Source organism: Hippichthys cyanospilos, chromosome 8, assembly GCF_059441005.1.
Source record: "Hippichthys cyanospilos isolate Australia breed blue-spotted pipefish chromosome 8, RoL_Hcya_1.0, whole genome shotgun sequence".
NCBI classification, from domain to species: Eukaryota; Metazoa; Chordata; class Actinopteri; order Syngnathiformes; family Syngnathidae; genus Hippichthys; species Hippichthys cyanospilos.
In genome coordinates this window covers 23,346,509-23,364,812 of record NC_142376.1, presented here as the reverse complement: position 1 = coordinate 23,364,812, position 18,304 = coordinate 23,346,509, and the positions used below count along the sequence as shown (strand labels likewise).

Genomic DNA, 18,304 nt, shown 5'->3' with positions numbered 1-18,304 from the left:
TCCACATCATTCCACTTTTCAACTCCCAAACCTTTAACGGTTTCACCTTCACACGCAATTTCTTCAGAAATTGCACATTTTCTAGTTCATCTTCAAATTCCACAGTTCAACTTTTTTTCAGTTTTTCAACTTTGTATTCATATTTCTTCACAGATTCACATCATTCAATTGTTCCACCTCATTCCACTTTTCAACTCCCAAACCTTCAACGGTTTCACCTTCACACGCAATTTCTTCAGAAATTGCACATTTTCTAGTTATTAGTATTATTCTGCCGTTTTTCGGTAAGTTTCTTCTCTTTCCCAGTTTATCCGATTCACGCCGTTCCAATTTCATCTTATTCCACTTATTCCCATTCGGGGCGCGTCCATTTTTATAATTCCTTTTATTCATAGATTTCCCACAGTTCCCTGTTTTCCGCGCCAAAAATGCCATTGACTTACATTGGGTGATTTTTCATTTCATTATTACATCTTTCACATTTCATATTTTCAAAATTTAACTAATTCAGCTTGCCTTAGGGATCATTCCCATCATTCCAGTAATTCATACTTTCCAATAATTTCCCATAATTCCATATTTTTTCCACCTTCAATATTTCATAATGCATTTCCAATGGGAGAGCTTCCCATTCATTCTCAAAGGGACAATTAACATTTCACATTTTGACGTTTCCCATTTCATATTCATAACATTTAACTCTTTCATTCCACCTTATGGCTCATTCCCATCGATCCAATAATTATTAATAATTCCCATAATTCCATTTTTTTCACCTGTAACAATTTGTTATTCATTCCCAAAGGCAGATTTTACTTTTCCTATTTGAAGCTTCCTCATTTTGCATTCAAATCATTCAGTTAATTCATTTCACATTGTCATCATTACACATATTCAGACATGCCAGTAATTCATAACAATATTAATAAATTTACCCATAATTCCTCATTCCCATTTTCCTCACCAAAACTTTGTAACCTTCTATCTTGGCCATTCCTGCTCCGATTCCCACCGTTCTAACTTTAATCGATTCCCCCAAATCCTGCCATTCCATGGTGGTATCCATTTTCCTTTTCCCAGAAATCAAAAATTACCCACAATTCCACTTTTTCCCTTACATCTTTGCCATTCCTGCTCCGATTTCCACCATTCCAACTTTAATCGATTCCCCTGATGCCCGCCATTTTCCTCTTCCCAGAATTACAAATATTCCCACAATTCCACATACTGTACCTTTAATGAACCAATTCATTTTCAATGAGGTCATTCATTGTTTGGGCGTTTGGTCTTCGGTGACGACTGTTCAGGTAGACAAAGTACTCCATTTCCCATGGGGTCGTCAGGTGGCCATCTTGGACACTTGCCCACATACACTGAGACTCCATTTCCCATCAACCCTCAGGGGCGGCCATCTTGGATTTCTGATCAGACATCTCATGAACGCTCATCCCAACGTCCACCCAGGATGGCGGCCATCTTGGTTAACTCAGAACAATAAAATCAGCACTCTCCAAATGTTCAACATCCAATCTATTAAATATATTCCCCCAAAATTCAGAATTTGTTCTTCAAGTGTACTTTTTTTCTTCCTTTTTGAAATTTTAATTTTTTTTCAAACAATTGTTGTTTTTTCACTGTAATAACTGTAGGTGTTTGTCCGATTCAGTCCGATTCAGCGTTTAACCGTTCATCTTGAACCTGCCTACGACCTCAGAAAGTCATTTACCCATAATGCATCTTTTTTGCATAAGTAATAGCCCCCTAAAACTCGCGAAAAATCAGATTTTTTATGTTTCCTCTTGTGATATCTTCATTTGCGTCCGACCTATAGTTATCATTCCAACTTTAGGTGTTTCTCACTATGGGTAAGATTGCCAAGAACACCCTCGCACCAACAATATTAAGTTTTTCGGATTTTTTTAGCCATCATTTCTCAGTTAATTGTTCTCGCTAAAACTTTGTAACCTTCTGTCTTTGCCATTCTTCATCCGATTCCCACCGTTCCAACTTTAATCGATTCCATTCAACCCCGCCAATTCATTGGTGTATTCATTTACCTCTTACCAGAATTCAAAATTTTCCCACAATTCCACATACTGTACCTTCAATAAACCAATTCATTTTCAATGAGGTCATTACCCACAATTCCACTTTTTCAGTTTTTCCCTTCTATCTTCCTTCTGCCATTCTTCATCCGATTCCTACCATTCCAACTTTAATTGATTTCCCCGAGTCCCGCATTCCATGGTTTCCATTTTCCCAGAATTAAAAAAATTACCCACAATTCCTTTTTTTCAGTTTTTCCCTTGTATCTTTGCCATTCCTGTTCTGATTACCACCGTTCAAACTTTCATCGATTCCCCCAATGCCCGTCCAACCAGTTTTACCCACAATTCAAAAATTACCCACAATTCCACTTTTTCAGTTTTTCCCTTATATCTTTGCCTTTTTTCATCCAATTCCGACCGTTCCAACTAATGCCAATGCATTTTAACCCACAATTCAAAATTTACCCACAATTCCACTTTTTTAGTTCTCCACCTATATCTTTGCCATTCTTCATCCGATTTCGACCGTTCCTACTTTAATCGATTCCCCCAAGTCCCGCCATTCCACGATGGTATCCACTTTCTTCTTACCAGAATTTAAAAATCACCCACAATTCCACTTTTTTAGTTTTTCCCTTATATCTTTTAGCCATAGCCATTCTTCATCCGTTTCTGACCCTTCCGATATTAATTGATTCTCCCAATGCCCGCCATTCCATTTTTACCCACAATTCAAAATTTACCCACATTCCACGTTGTCAGTTTTTCTTTTATATCTTTGCCATTCTTCGTCCGATTCCAACCGTTCCAATTTTAATCGATTCCCACAAGTTTTTCCATTCCATGATGATATCCATTTTCTTCTTCCCAGAATTCAAAATTTACCCACAATATCACTTTTACAGTTTTTCCCTTCTATCTTTGCCATTCGTAATGATTCCGACTGTTCCAACTTTAATCGATTCCCCCAATTCCCACCATTCCACATCATTCAAAACCTCTCCCTTCAGGTGTTTCACCTTCACACGCAATTTCTTCAGGAATTGCACATATTCTAGTTTACATTTGTTTTCTGTTTTGAATGGATGTGTTCTTAGTTAACGCATTTAATTGACATGCGAAAAAGAGGGAGTGGTGTGGCTGAGCGAGACTGACGTGAACGGGAAAAAAAAATAATCGAGACTTGACTACGCATTGGTCCTGTCATGTTTTGCTGCTTAGTAGGAAACATTTGCAGATTTAGGTATCACTGTTTTACCCTTAGGGAATACGAGAAGCTTCCGCCTTCCCCTTCTCAAATTTACAGATTGCCCAGCTCGAATAATGTAAATGAATTGCTACCCATCCATTTTCTATAGCTGCTTATCCTCACAAGGGTTGCAGGCTCGCTGGCGCCTATCTCAGCTGGCTTCGGGCAGTAGGCGGGGGACACCCTGAAATGGTTGCCAGCCAACCGCAGCGCAGTATATGAATTTATTAGTATCAAGTTAACAGCTGCAAAAAAAGAAAAGGCCAATTAGGCTCCATTCTCATGCAGTCTGTGGCAGCTCCTGTTTATTATCGTCATTATCCATCATCCTGTTTATCATTCACCTTGTTATTGATAGGAGGGGAATGAAGAATGAAGAGTATCACCATGTCCATGGTCTGGGAATCTTTATATAGAGGAAGTTTGTCTGTTGAAAAATGCTATATCCATTCAATCTAATAACTACATAGTAATATATTTGTAAGGTTTTCAGTAGGTGCAAGTAGGTCTATGAGAGCAGTGGTTCTCAAACATTTTTTTCAGTGATGTACCCCTCGTGAAATATGTTTTCAGCCATGTACCCCTTGATCAGTGCAAATAATTTTTGGGTTTGAAAAAAAAAAAGACTTAAATCATGGCATCAGTGTCTGATTGAATAAAGATTAGAACCTTTCAAATTTCATTCGTATTGGTCCACAAAATAATAATCAACATAAAGCATCCTTTTTTGGGTCATAAAAGAGATCTGTTATTAAAAAGAAATAATTTAATTAAGAATAAATATTTGTCCACAAAAAATAATCAACACTAGTGCTAGCCTTGCTATGAAAAATAAATAATAATAAAAAATATTTGTCCACAGAAAAACATTAAATAAAGCATCCTCTTTTGGGATTACAGTAGACATCTGTACACAAAAATAAGTAATCAACATAACTATTCATGAATATTTAACCACAATAAATAATCAAAATAAACTGTCAGGGTTAGAGTTAGTTGCAAAAGAATAATTATAAATAAATATTTGCCCACAGAAAAAATACAAGTTAAAATGACCTCTTTTGGGATCATAGTATAAATCATTAACCTGACAGGTGAGGTGGCATGTGACAAGTTGGGTCAAACCATTCAAGTATGGGGGAGAATCTGGCTTTTTAAAATCATGAAATTGAATAACCTACTGAACATATCATTTGTTCTATGAACTCATATTTTCCCGAAACATTTAAAACATTCAATAACTATTTTGAAAGGATATTTGCATGTTTGTTTGTTTTATTTCAATATCTACTACAGTACCCCCTTCAAGTACCCATTTGAGAATCACTGTACTAGAATGTGCAGTATATATATATATATATATATATATATATATATATATATATATATATATATATATATATATATATATATATATATATTTTTTTTTTTTTTTTAATGAACACTCGCTCAGTCCACAGCTTGTATTTGATTTTTTCATTTAGCCCCCTGTTCATTTGAATTTGACACCCCTGCCTTAAAGTGTACCCTGGGAGGCCCCAAACTGAGCTCATTATTACGTAAAGGGAGCAATATTAACCCTTAGATGCATGAGTGACAGAACCCTACACTCTTCCATAAGTGGGTCAAAAATGACCCATAGTAGAATCAGTGCATTGTTATGCAATTTTTGTCATTTTGGTTAAGAATAATCGCTTGTATAATATTTAGCATCATATTTAGGACCACACAAAAATGAATTCATGTATGAATTATCTTTATTTTTAACTCTTTAAAATGTTTGAAAAAGAAAATTACCCAGAATAGCAATAGAAAAATGTGAAAAATCTACCCCTACTCTTGAAGTTAAAGTTCAATTCACTAATTTATAGATATGAATACATTGAGGTGAGGTGGCATGTGACAAGTTGGGTCAAACCATTCAAGTATGGGGGAGAATCTGGCTCGTGGGCGGCATGGCTTAGTGGTAGAGTGGTCGTCTCCCAGCCGAAAGGTCGTGGTTAGGTCGAGGTGCCCAAGTCTGCCCAAGTAACAAAAATCGTAAAGTCAACAAAAGGTGTGGGAAATGCAATGTACCTGTGAACAATGATCAGAGCCAGAAACAGGTCATTTGTCTGAACTGCATACAGTGATGAGACAAGAAGGCAAAAATGGGAAAAGAGAAAGGAACTGTCAATGACTGGACAGTTACACATATACATACACACAAACACACATACAAACAAACGCACATGATGGATCACATTTTTCTATTGCTGTTCTAGGTAACTTTCTTTTAGGATAACCCTAACCCAAGCTAGTGTTAGCAAGTTATAATGTAGGCTAGGTTTTGATAAACAATAATAACAACAGTCATGAAAGACACACATACAATATTATATGAAGATAATACTTACATGTATCAGCTCTAGCTGTGTAAAATAATCTTCCTGAGGGGTGACACTTCTGATAAAGTCTGTGTGGTCTACAAATTTATTCCCGACAGCCACAATTGATGAGAATCAAAGGCTCCCATTGGATTCCATAAAAAGTGAATGCGGGTCATTTTTGACCCACTTATGGAAACTTGGGGTAGTAATACAAAAAAATACAATTTCTTAAAATGTATAAAAGGTCATTCAAAAATGTAAATGGAATTATATCAAAAACATGCATTTTGAGGAATACCTGGAAGATGAAATCACAATTTTTCATTACAAAGATATTTCAAGAAAACAACCTCACCGGGCATTTTTGACCCACTTATGCATCTAAGGGAAGAAGCTAATGTCATAGACAGTGGTCCCCAACCTTTTGATCACCGCGGACCGGTAGATGCCTTAGATTTATATTGTGGACGGCAAATCATTCAACGATTCACTACGCTCATTCACGGGGCTTTCTGTCACTGTTGTACTTTTTGTCCACTTTTTTGTCGCGCGAGGAAAGGGGAGGGGAGTGGAGCGAGCTTGCTGTGCACTTTACGGTAGATCCGGAAAGAAGAGCATTGCTGAGAACTTTCACTTGTCTGGGATGTGATAGAGCCAATACTTTCACCGACAGCACCTTTATTCTTTGCAGCAATACTCGCCTGCCAAAAAATAAAAGTTTCAATGTCGCAATCAAGTGGCCGAAACCGTGCTAAACATTGTGCTGACAATGCTGCACTATCGTTAGCTTAGCACAGTAACTACGGTTCAACAACTGTTAAGTGACGTAAACGCGCTGCACATACCAGTTGTCTCAAGTTCTCGCTTCCGCATTTCTACAAGCCAGGTGAGTGCTCTTGCTTGGCTCCGTTTTGGATTGAAAGCTCAGCTGGCCGTGTTGGATCGCTCCCGGTGACCGCAAAGCGGCCGCCATGATTCATTCCTGCCCCCTGCGTGAGCCGTTGAATGTTCCCGAAGTTGATTGGCTGTCGCGACGCGAAACGCGGAAAAAGTTAAAAAAAAAAAAAAAAAAAAAACTTTACGCGAAAGGCGAAATTTCGCTTCTCGTGACCGCGCACGGCCATTCGCGTCGTTACATACGCGTCCATCGTGTCGCCCGACATGCATTCGCGCCCAGTCACGCGAACTCCATTGACTACAATACAAAACTCTCCGCTTTTTCGCCTCGTTCCCGTTCGGTGTGCACATACCATTAAACTAAATCATCTCCAAAACATTTAATTCGGGTGCAGCCCACGCGGCCGGTACCACCGGTACAGGGGTTGGGGACTACTGGGGACCACATGTTTGCCCCTGCATCTGTCAAAGATTCCTTAAAGTGTCCTTAAAGTGACATCCCAAATTGAAGTCTAGATGGGTAAATGGAGCAATGTTGTGAAGTTTAATAAAATATATGTGTTTAGTCTTGTATTTGCCAAAACAGTTCACTTGAAATCACTCTAGTTAGTTTTAATAGACAGCGCCATTTTGGGAATGGATATTCCAGAAGGATTCTCAACAACTTCTACAGATGTACAATCCAAAGTGTCCTCTCCACCTCCATCACAGTCTCGTACAGCACCCACACAGCAAAAGACAAAAAGGCTCTCCAGCGTATGATCAAGTTCTCACAGCGCATCTGTGGAGCACCCTCACTGCAGGTCATTTACCACACCAGGGTTCTGCAAAGGACACACAACCTCATCAAGGACAAGACACACCCAACAAACGATCTGTTCAAACTGCTGCCATCAAGTAGATGCTACTAGAGTATGAGGGCCAGGACTGCCAGGCTGTCAAACAGCTTCTACACACAAGCCATCTGGATTCTCAACAAATTTCTCACGCACTAATCTGCCTCTTTCTACATGCATAAATAATATTTTGTACTACATGATATTTGCACTATATTATTAGCACCATTGTTTCTGTTTTATTGCTATTTATTGCTATTCTTATTGCTTGAACATAGAATGTAGTCTGCTACTTGGGGAAGTGAACGGAATAAGAATTTCATTGTGTGGTATAATACCATACATATGACAATAAAACTCTCAAATTTTGAATTAGACACCGTCAGTGATATGTATGACAGACCAGTGTTGCCATTGCTAAACTGGAGTATTCTGATGAAAGCCAAGAACAAATTGGCCAAGACGGCTATTTATTTGAGCCAGAAAGGGCCTCTGATTTGAAACCCAGCAATGAAAATGGCAAGACTTATTCTTCAGACAAAGAAAATGATGTGCTGAATTGGAGAAATGGCATGGCAAAGATGGAGGCCCACAAACCATTGCTTGAACTCGTACATCAGTGGTTTGATCAAGAAGTATATGTGCTCCCTATCAGCTGTCTATTTTTTATGCTATTTTGTGGTCACCACAGTGTCCCTCAGAAACATACCCCTTAATTGGCATATTTAGTAGGTGGTCACACTACTTTTTACATGGCTGACATAAATCCATGTTTGCATGTTGTTCAAAGATATTGAATTGATCTACCAGGGACAGACTCAACATGACAGATTTAATATTAATCCCTGCAAAATGAATATTCCTCATTAAATATTTTCATAGAACAGTTTGCATGAATAACTCATGCTCAGATGGATGGCATTGATATGAACATTGTAATGTCTTATATTTGTTTTTGAGAGAGCGGTCTCAAGCCGGCATTTTTTGTCTCATTGAATTTTTGCAGAGCTAAAACCAACCAAGAGTGTAACAACACTCATACATTACTAAGTGTTCTATTAATATTAATGAGTACACTACATGCAATGATGAATTGTGCCTTTAGACTCAATGGATATTGATTAGAAGAAAAATAATGGCTGTTAAATTGCTGTTCATAAGAACACTGGCAATACAGGTATTTAAAATTTGGAGACGTGACAATAACCTCAAGAAATAAGCAAACCAACTTTATAATAATGACATTAAAAACAAAGCAATTCACTGATCTTCTCTCCTGCTAACAGCCAACGGGATTTAATTACTTAACACAAGCACTAGATTATTAAAATTGTATCTATTTTAAATGGTTATCATTGGTCAAGTGACCACCATCAAAATTTAATGCGTTGCTACAATTCATAGCACAATGATGATTAGAGAGGGTAGTTCCAAAAGCAATTAAATGCTTTGCAGGACTGTGTTGCCTTTTAAAGGCCCATTATCGCGCAATGATACATATCCAGAGTCACAACGTAGATTGCAAAATGCCATTATTCTGATTGTACAGGTAATGTAAAGACAAGCTTTTTTTTTTCTTTTTCATGTACCTTGTTGCTATTGGTCTTCTGTTAGGAATCTATTGTAAACAGCCAACGTGCATTTGTAAATGCCAGCGTTTCCTGATTGTTGTGTCAGGACAAGGCTCTCTGCCAACATTTGACAAAAGGGTTAATAGCAAATGACATCACATTTTCTCTTGATTGCATAAGGTCAGCACTTTAAGAAAAATGTAGCAGGTATCATTTTGGAAAAATTCAATCATGATTCAATCGACAAACACCGTATGAAACAGCTTGAACTGTCACTTTTGAGCATGGCGGCGTGAGGAGGTGCGGGGTGTTGGAGAGGTGGAACCAATAATTTGCAGGAGTACGGGGCGGATTCGTTCACAAGATATTGGTTTCATGTTAAACATAGGCTGCGAGAGAAGTAACCCAAAAAAATACGAAGTACAACCAAAGACGCAAAATGTAAACTCAAACTTACTGGGGGGATACGAGGGGCAGGAGGCAACACAGGAAGGACGAGAGCAGAGTGATGACAAGACAGTATGGGGAAGACGTACAATGACCCGCCAAAGGACAAGGCGAAACGCTGGGACTTAAATACAAGCAGAACTAATTAGAAGACACGAAACACCTGGGAAACAACAAGGGGCGGGGGAAAACTGACTGGTAGAAACAATATGCTGGAACACACGGATGGCAGGTGAGGCGAATAACAATGATGACAGACGCGGGGAAACAGAAAACTTACAACTGAAACGACACAAATGTAAACCCACAATAAAACTGACAGAATGTGACATAAACGTTGGCTGAAATTGACGCTTCAAAGTGTGGTGCAAAAAAACACATTGAATGTGAAGGTAAGATTTATTGTATAACCGCTTTCATTTCTGTGCTGTCTGGCTTGTGAAGCTCTTGTTGCTAAATTTCATAAAAATGAATCAGCGTCAAGTCATAACTTTAATTTGAAGACGTAAAATGACATTGGGGCTGTTCTTTTAAGTCCCCAATATGTTGTCTTTCACCTGGGCCATTGTCTTGTAATTGCTGAGGCTGTGTAACAAAATGAACTCTAACACCACCCTGTTCTTCCTATTTTTCCTTATTTTGCTCCACTTTGATACATTAATATACAGTGGGCCCCGGTATTAATCCGTTGCGCGGTTGGGCTCGTGAGGCAAATTCGCCGTATGGCAGGCAATCCAAACCTATGTTAATTAGCTAATGCGTGCAAGACCTTAGGTAAAAACATCAAAATTGTATGTACATATTAAATAGTGGTACCAAAATAGTATAGTAAGAGCTAGTAAGTGTAGCCTAGGGTAGGCTAGCTTAGCTTTCTTTGTATTTCTTGATTATCTCCAGCTTTGTTTCCATATACTGTAAATCATCTTTATACTTCTCTCTTTAACATCACGAGCAATCTTGGGAATCATGGCTAACCAGTTCAAGTTTGAATTAAGCACTAAAATGCACTATAAATACGGCTTTGTAAACACTCACAATAGAACAAAGCTTTACCATTAAGCCATTTTGAAACGAGTGAAGCCGATCAATAGCAGACCAGCATCTTAGTGTTTCCGGGACACCAATAATAGAAGACCAGTGTCTTAGGGAGTCGAGACGCCAACTACTAGCACACCAGCATTGTAGTGACACGTTGCAGCAGAGGCAGTAATTTGTTTTGTCTTTTTGTTCTAAATGTCTTAGATCAGTCCTCAGCATTTCTTTTTTTTTTTTTCCCTCTTGTCGTGGTGATCAGTTTACCCCTCAACAGCTTTTACAGCATCCCAAACTATTGCTGGATTAGTTTTTCCATTGTAATTATCTTTCAAGTAATCCTTAATTTCCCTCCTGATTTTATCTTCTACCTTCTACTTGTTGTTGAGTATCCCTATATTTAATTTCCAGGTTATTTTTTGTTTGTTAGTCAATTTAATATCAAAATATATAGCGCTGTGGTCCGATATATCGGACACCCCAGCGTTTTTTATTATTATGACACTGTTCTGTCTGAGTTAAAAGGTAATCAATTCTCGCGTAAACTGAATAGTGGCTATAATTCCTTAGTAATGGATGTTTTTCTCGCCACACATCGATTAGTCCCATTTCCTAAAGTGTTACTTTTACATATTTCGCCAATCATTTCTTGTTCATTTCTTGTTCAATCATTTCTTGTTCCCCTTATCATGTCCATTTATGTCCATTATAAGATTTAAATCTCCACACACACATGCTCCTTCCAAATCTAAGGCTATAAGTCCATCATCCTTTTGAAAAAAGAATTTTAATGTGCCTGTGTCTGTTTGAGCAACCCTTTTACAATCCTTCCTTATCTTTGATTTCTATGTGGCATTCAAATCTAGTTGTGTTGGATATTAGTATTGCCACCCCTCTTTTTCGACTATTTGTGTGTGAGCTATAATAGGATTGTTTAAACTCCAACCGCCGAAGTTTTTCATGCCGTGTCTGACAAGTGTGTTTCCTGCAAAAAAATGACCTGGAAATTTTCTTTTTTATTCTTGGCATTTTAGCCGTTTTGGTTGGGTTTACAAGGTCACATCAAGGTTCACATTTAGGGTCATAAACTTTAATTCCCTATCTCTATGGTCCATTGAATCAAACATATATATGATTCATTTTTCTTCTATAGGTTAACATAAACGTCTTGTACATTTGAACTTTTCTGTAAAAACACCAAAAACAAACTATTTACAAAAGAAACTTTCGAAAAGAGAGGCCAAACACAAGCCTCTCATTTTGTGGGTGAAGCCCTTCCAAAAAAAGCAGAGCCCCCAGTAGATATGAGTACAGACCTCATCTTCCTCATATCAGCCATTTTTATCCCCCTTTTACCAACTTTAAACCTCGGCGTTCCAACAACCATTTAACATTACAATATTTTTTTTTACTAGTGAATGTATGTGATCACGTATGTTAACGTGCTTGTAAGTGCATGTGTGTGAATGTAAGTATGTGGAAAGGTGCTTTGCATGTATGTGTGTGTCTGTATTATTTACAATGCCATCCTCCAACATCATTATTAATCGTTATTTTTGCGCTGAAATACTTGTAGCGGATTCCTTGCACATCTTGCTTAAATCGCTTGGTCGGTCCCGATTATCAACAGTCTATCAAATCAGTTAACCTCGGGATCTACCGGGGCGTCTTCGAACTTGTAGCCCCGTTTCCGCATATCGCCAACAGCTTCCTGGGCTCTGGTGAATGTTCTTATTCCACTCGCCCAGCGAATTTGCATCTTGCGAATTGATGTTTGAAAGCGGATGCTGTCCTTTCCAACATTTTGTAACATATATTGTGTATATTTGCATTTGGCACCAGGACACCAGAGGCCACAGTTCAATGATTGACTTTGTGGTTGTATCATCTGATTTGTGGCTGCATGTTTTGGACACTCAGGTGAAGAGAGGGGCGGAGCTGTCAACTTATCAACACCTGGTGATGTGTTGGCTCCGATGGTGGGGGAGGATGCCTGCCAGATCTGGCAGACCCAAACGTATCATGAGGGTCTGCTGGGAACATCTGGCAGAATCCCCTGTCAGAAGGAGTTTCAACTCCCACCTCCGGCAGAATTTCTCCCACATCCCGGGGGAGGTGAGGGACATTGAGTCTGAGTGAACCATGTTCCGTGCCTTCATTGTCGAGCTGGCTGATCAGAGTTGTAGTCATAAGGTCGTCGGTGCCCGTCCTGGCGGCAATGCCTGAATCCGCTGGTGTTGCCGTCAAGCTGAAGAAGGAGTCCTATTGGGCCTTTTTGGCCTGTGTGACTCCAGCTGGCAGGTACTGCCTGGCCAAGTGGCCAGGTGGTCGTCAAGGTAAAAACCTGAGTGCGGGAGGAATTTAATGAGGCCATGGAAAACGACTTCCGGACAGCTTTGAAGAAATTCTGGTGCAACATATCGCCATATGTTGCACCAGAATTTCCTCAGGAGGGGGGACGCAGTGTGCCATTAACACTGTGTACAGTGGAGATGGGGCAATGTTAACCTCAACTTGGGACGTTGTGAACCAGTGGGCAGAGTACTTCAAAGACCTCCTAAATTCCACCGACATGTCTTCCTCTAGGGAAGCAGAGTCTTTAGGCTACAGGGGAATCACAGTCCTCAGCATCCCTGGTTAAGGTCTATTCAGGGGTGCTGGAGAGGAGGGTCCGTCAGGAAGTTGAATCTCGAATTCAGGAGGAGCAGTGTGGTTTTCATCCCGGCCGTGGAACAGTGGACGGGAGGGTGCATGGGAGTCCCCCAACCAGTCTACATGTGCTTTGTGGACTTGGAGAAAGCATTTGACCATGTCCCTCAGGGATCTCTGTGGGGGATGCTTTAAGAGTATAGTAACCGGATGCCCTGGTACGGGCTGTTCGGCCCCTGTTCGACCAATGTCAGAATTTGGTCCACATTTCCGGCAGTAAGTCGAATTCGTTTCCAGTGAGGGTTGGACTCTGCCAAGGCAAAGACGCCTTTGTCACCAATTCTGTTCATTATTTATGGACAGAATTTCTAAGCACAGCTGAAGCATTGAGGGGGTCCGGTTTGGGATTCTCAGCTTTCCATCTTTGCTTTTTGCGGATGATTAGTGCTGTTGCCTTCTTCAGGCCATGACCTCCAACTCTAACTGGAGCGGTTTGTAGCCGAGTGTGAAGCGGCTTTGATGAAAATCAGCGATGAGTGGATCTGTGCGGTGTCTGCTTTAATGCAGACTCTGCACAGGTCTGTCATGGTGAAGAAAGAGCTTGAGCCGAAAGTCGAAGTTCACTATTTACCGGTCGATCTACGTTCCTGCACTCACCTATGGTCATGAGTGGTGGGTTGTGACCGCAAGAACACGTTCCCGGACAAAAGCGGCTGAAATGAGTTTCCCCCGCAGGGTGTCCGGGCTCTCCCTTAGAGATAGGGGGAGATGCTCGGTCATCCTTGAGTGGCTCAGCATTGAGCCGCTGCTCCTCCGCGTTGAATGGAGCTAGTAGAGGTGGTTTGGGCATCTGGTTAGGATGCCCCCCGGTCGCCTCCCTGGTGAGGTGTTTTCAGGTATGTCCCACAGGAAGGAGGGCCTGGGGACGACCCAGGACATGCTGGAGGGACTATGACTGGAGAGCCTGGGGATCCTTCCTGGAGGAGCTAGACGAAGTGGCCGGGGTGAGGGAAGGCCGGACTTCCTTGCTCAAGCAGCTGCCCCCATGAAGTAGAAGATGGATGAATGGAGGGATGTTCACCTTTCCAAGCATTTTGTTAATATTCAAATAAGCCTTACAATGTCATAGCATTCTATTGAAACTAATTCAGTTTTTCTTACCTCCTCTCTCCTGGCTTTTGTTGACAAACGTGACAGCGTATTGTTGGAAATTGATGATAATTGACCTGGGTTGTGCACCTACCGTCAGTGTAGGTGCCAGCGCCCTGTGTGTGCGTTGAATTTGCAAGTCATGTCTATGTTGAATTCCCTTTGCAGCCATTCGCCAATACGGAGTGGGCCCGTGAATCTGCACCCTCTTAAATGCCGAAGAGTCTCAAATTGTTTCAAATTGTAGGCCATACACATATGAAAAAAGTTCAACTATTGAGTGTGAAGAATGAATTGTATCTCAATGCATTCATGAGAAACTAGGGGGTATACGTATTAGTTTAACAGGCTCAACCCAGAGCATAAAAATGTAAAAATCAGGTTTTGCTGCCAGTAGCAGGCACTAGCAGTGTTATGAAAAATTTGTAGATATTTTGCAGAGGTTACTCCCAACAATGTATGAGATTTTGAGAAGATCAGATTGTAGGGGCCAATTTACAGCAGCATTTATTGCTAAATCATCTGTCTTTTCAGTACTGCGTAGAGTACACCCATTATTGAAATGTAATATTTGGTGCAGGGCATTAGCTAGTTCTTGAGGCGTTTCACACAATATTTCAGTTATATTCATTCAAGTGATTCAAAAAAGTACATACAAATGTTCAAAATATATTTTTTTCGGACGTTGAGTGATGATAGCAGTACGATTAAAAAAAAGTTTGTAGATGTTGTCTAGATTGAAATCCCATCAAATACAGTGGGCCCCCAGTTTACGAGATCAATTCGTTAGGCAATTGGGATCGTAACGTGAATTCGCCATATGGCGGGCAATCCAAACCTATGTTAATCAGTTAATGCATGTAAAACCCCAGGTAAAAACATCAAAATTGTATATATATATATTAAAAATTGATATCAAAATTGAGTAGTGAGTGCTAATTATGTAAAACATACATGCATACAATCAAATAACATCATAAATAAAAAAATGGATTTATTTACCTTTGAAAGACGTGAAAACTAGTTATGGCCATATTCCCGGCTAGCTTAGCCTTCTTCTTATTTCTTGATTATCTCCAGCTTCATTTCCATAAAATCATCTCCTCACTTCTCTCTTTAACATCACTAGCAATCTTTGGACCCGTGGCTAACCAATTAAATTTTGAAGTAAGCACACACACTGACCGGAATGTTTGAGAAGTTGTTCATGATGTCGTACGGCAAAAAAAAAAATGTCTTGTAGAGGGGCCAAAAAAACGTTGAGGTCCACTGTCAGGTTCACCAAGCCAATTACCGTCAACCTGAGCGTTTGTCTAAAAGAAAGAGAGAAGGCAACGTTTATGCTCATGCATGAGGAGAACGAGACAGGACCACAAAGGCTGCAGTACTGCCGCGCTCTGAGGTACTTCCTCGTTCCCCTTAGTTTTTATTATTCAGAGGTCCCTAGGTTACATGTAGGTTCCGGCCCTAAAGGGTAGCGATGCATGGGGGAGCGATGTATGTGACCGGAACCCAAAATCTTGTAATACATCTTGTGAAAGCTAAGCGCGCGTGTGTAGGTGTGTGGCTCAATGCAGTATGCAGCAACACGTTCCAGAACGTGAAAAAGACTTCAACAACCACCAGCACACGGCCTCGAGTACACTTGTCATGAGTGGAACATGTTGCTATCCTAATGATAAGGACAGGGTGTCAAATGTATAATCACATTGAATAAAAAACATTAATAAATCACTTCATCAATTAAACATCTGATCAACATAATGTCTAGCACATGAGTGATTAGTACATGTGTTCTACTTCCCTGAGTATTACTGATTGCTACATTAAGGACATAAATTGACATGTCCTATTTGATTGGCACATCAGATTAAAAACATTGATTCAGTACACAATATATGTAAAGGATTCCTAAATTTCTCCAACAATTCCCTCCTCTTGATTCTACATTTGCCACCACCACAAAGCATCAACAGCGGAACCTCCAATCGGCTTTATTCGGCTGCATTATCACGTGGGGTCAACTCCGGGAAGACAGGGCACATTTCCTCATACAGATGAGGAGGTACGAAATCGTAGTCCCCCTCGCTACCTTGAGGAGGAGTGCGCACACCGAGATCCGGGTCCGGACCGGGTTGGAGAATTAACGGGTACACCTCATCCAACTTGGTTTTAGTCGGGGCAATAGCAGTTGAGATAAGTCGATCAAGCAATGCGCGAATGCAGGGAATGCAACAACAGCCACACAATGTGAGAACAGAAGTGAAAATGGCAACTGACAGCATGAAGGTGACCACCAGATTTTTATACTTGCCAAACATTTTGTCCCACCACTCAGACAGCGGGGTTGTGTTTACCCCGGAGTGCTCTCGCATTATCCTGTTCAGAGTGCGCAAGCCATCAATGGCTTTGGTCAGCGCCCCGTCAGGGGCGGTGTTGTTGGGAATCCAGGTGCAACACTGGTTTCCGAACATGGCGCACAAGCCGCCTTCCTTTGCCAGGAGCATGTCCACTGCGATGCGAGTCTGGAATGCCATGAGTGAGGTTGCCGCAAGTTGTTCTTTTATAGCAAAAAACCCCTCCTCTGTATAGTTGCCCAGCTTCTGCACATTGTAATGGATGTAGTTGATTCGATCTACATTTTTATTTGGTGTGATCCATATGAAAATGGATTCTAAACCCGCTGCAATTTGGTTGACCAACTTATACTCATCTGGTACTCCGCGAGGCACACCGATTGCGTCAATGTAGGTGGGTCCCCCGACACTCCAGGCGGCACGCCGTCTCCTGAAATGCTTCACTTTTGGTGGAAGAGGGCGCGGAGTGATCTGTGAAGCAGCCGCTAGGATTTCCTCTGCCGTGGAGGGGAAGATTGTCACAGGCAACAGCAGAGATATAAGAGCACAAGTGCCTTTGGCATTTCTCAATGTGTCATAGAGTTTGTTGTCGCCACACCACCACCACACGTTGCTACGCGGTATTAGCGGCCCTGTCTCATCAACGGGTCATAAGGTGAAAAAAACGGAAGGGAAGGAAGTCGTTAACCGGGCTCCTCTGTATATCCCTAACAACATATTTAAGAAACAGGGAAACATTAAGTTTCTTCTTGTTAGCAAGTTTATTGTTGAAAAATCTGTGATTCAGTTATCCAAGTTTCACAAATAAACCCTGTTATATTTGAAAACGTGACATGTAATCAACCACACACACTCTTTGGAACAAAAGTTACATATTACACAAGTCGAGAGTCTGACATCACAGAAGGAATACATGTGAAAGTCACGGCCTGCCACTGCATTCAAGGGAAAAAAAAGACAATTTTCATGTGCTTTTTTTTCCCCCTCAATATATTGCCAAGGTATTCGATTGGGACTCGGCATATCCTCAAAACAGATGACTCGAACTGGGTCCAAAAAGTGTGGAGCATTCCTACACCTGTGTGTGTGTATGTGTGTTTCCTTATTATGGAGAAGCAAAAGAAAAGCAAGAACCCGGTACTTTAATTTCACGATCTAAGTCATGCTCATGCTTTGAACCTGGAGGCCTATAGTCCAGTGAGGTGTAGCTACAGTATTTTCTTTTATCAGCCAGCAGGGGGCAATCTCCATCAGATTCTGTGAAAGCAGTCATTAAGAAACCAAATTCATGATCAGCTGTGATTCCTGGGGGCACAACAAAATACTTGCAGCCACTGGACAGCAAAATGAATCGTTAATGGATTCAATTCAGAGGGCGAAGAGGAAGATGATAGCCCCTAATAACGTTCAATCAGGTGCATTACTGTTTTCTTGGTGCCGTTTTCTAAGAATCCAAATGTGTGGGTGTTCTGTTGAAAATATGTTGGTGCTACTCTTATTCCTAAATATGCAAACACAGTATGTTCAATCTGTGCTGAACATGTATTGGTGCTGCTCTAATTTCTAAACATGTGAACATATTAGTAGTACAGAAAATTAGAAAAACAAGAAGTCTTCATCTTGTTGAAATGTTAATCTTTTGAAGAATGCAAGGCATAAACCTGTCATGTCAGCTTTGCCAAGATTAATGCAATTGTTTC

General features: G+C 40.5%; 1 protein-coding gene across 1 annotated transcript; it reads right to left on the bottom strand.

Annotated features, from left to right (window-relative positions):
- Window positions 1–16,241: 16,241 nt before the first annotated feature.
- LOC148420564 (uncharacterized) lies at window positions 16,242–17,249 on the bottom strand (the record flags this gene model as incomplete). Its single annotated transcript, XM_088422022.1, has 1 exon — window positions 16,242–17,249. A coding segment is annotated over one exon (1,008 nt), but the record flags the coding sequence as incomplete, so codon positions are not given.
- Window positions 17,250–18,304: the final 1,055 nt, after the last annotated feature.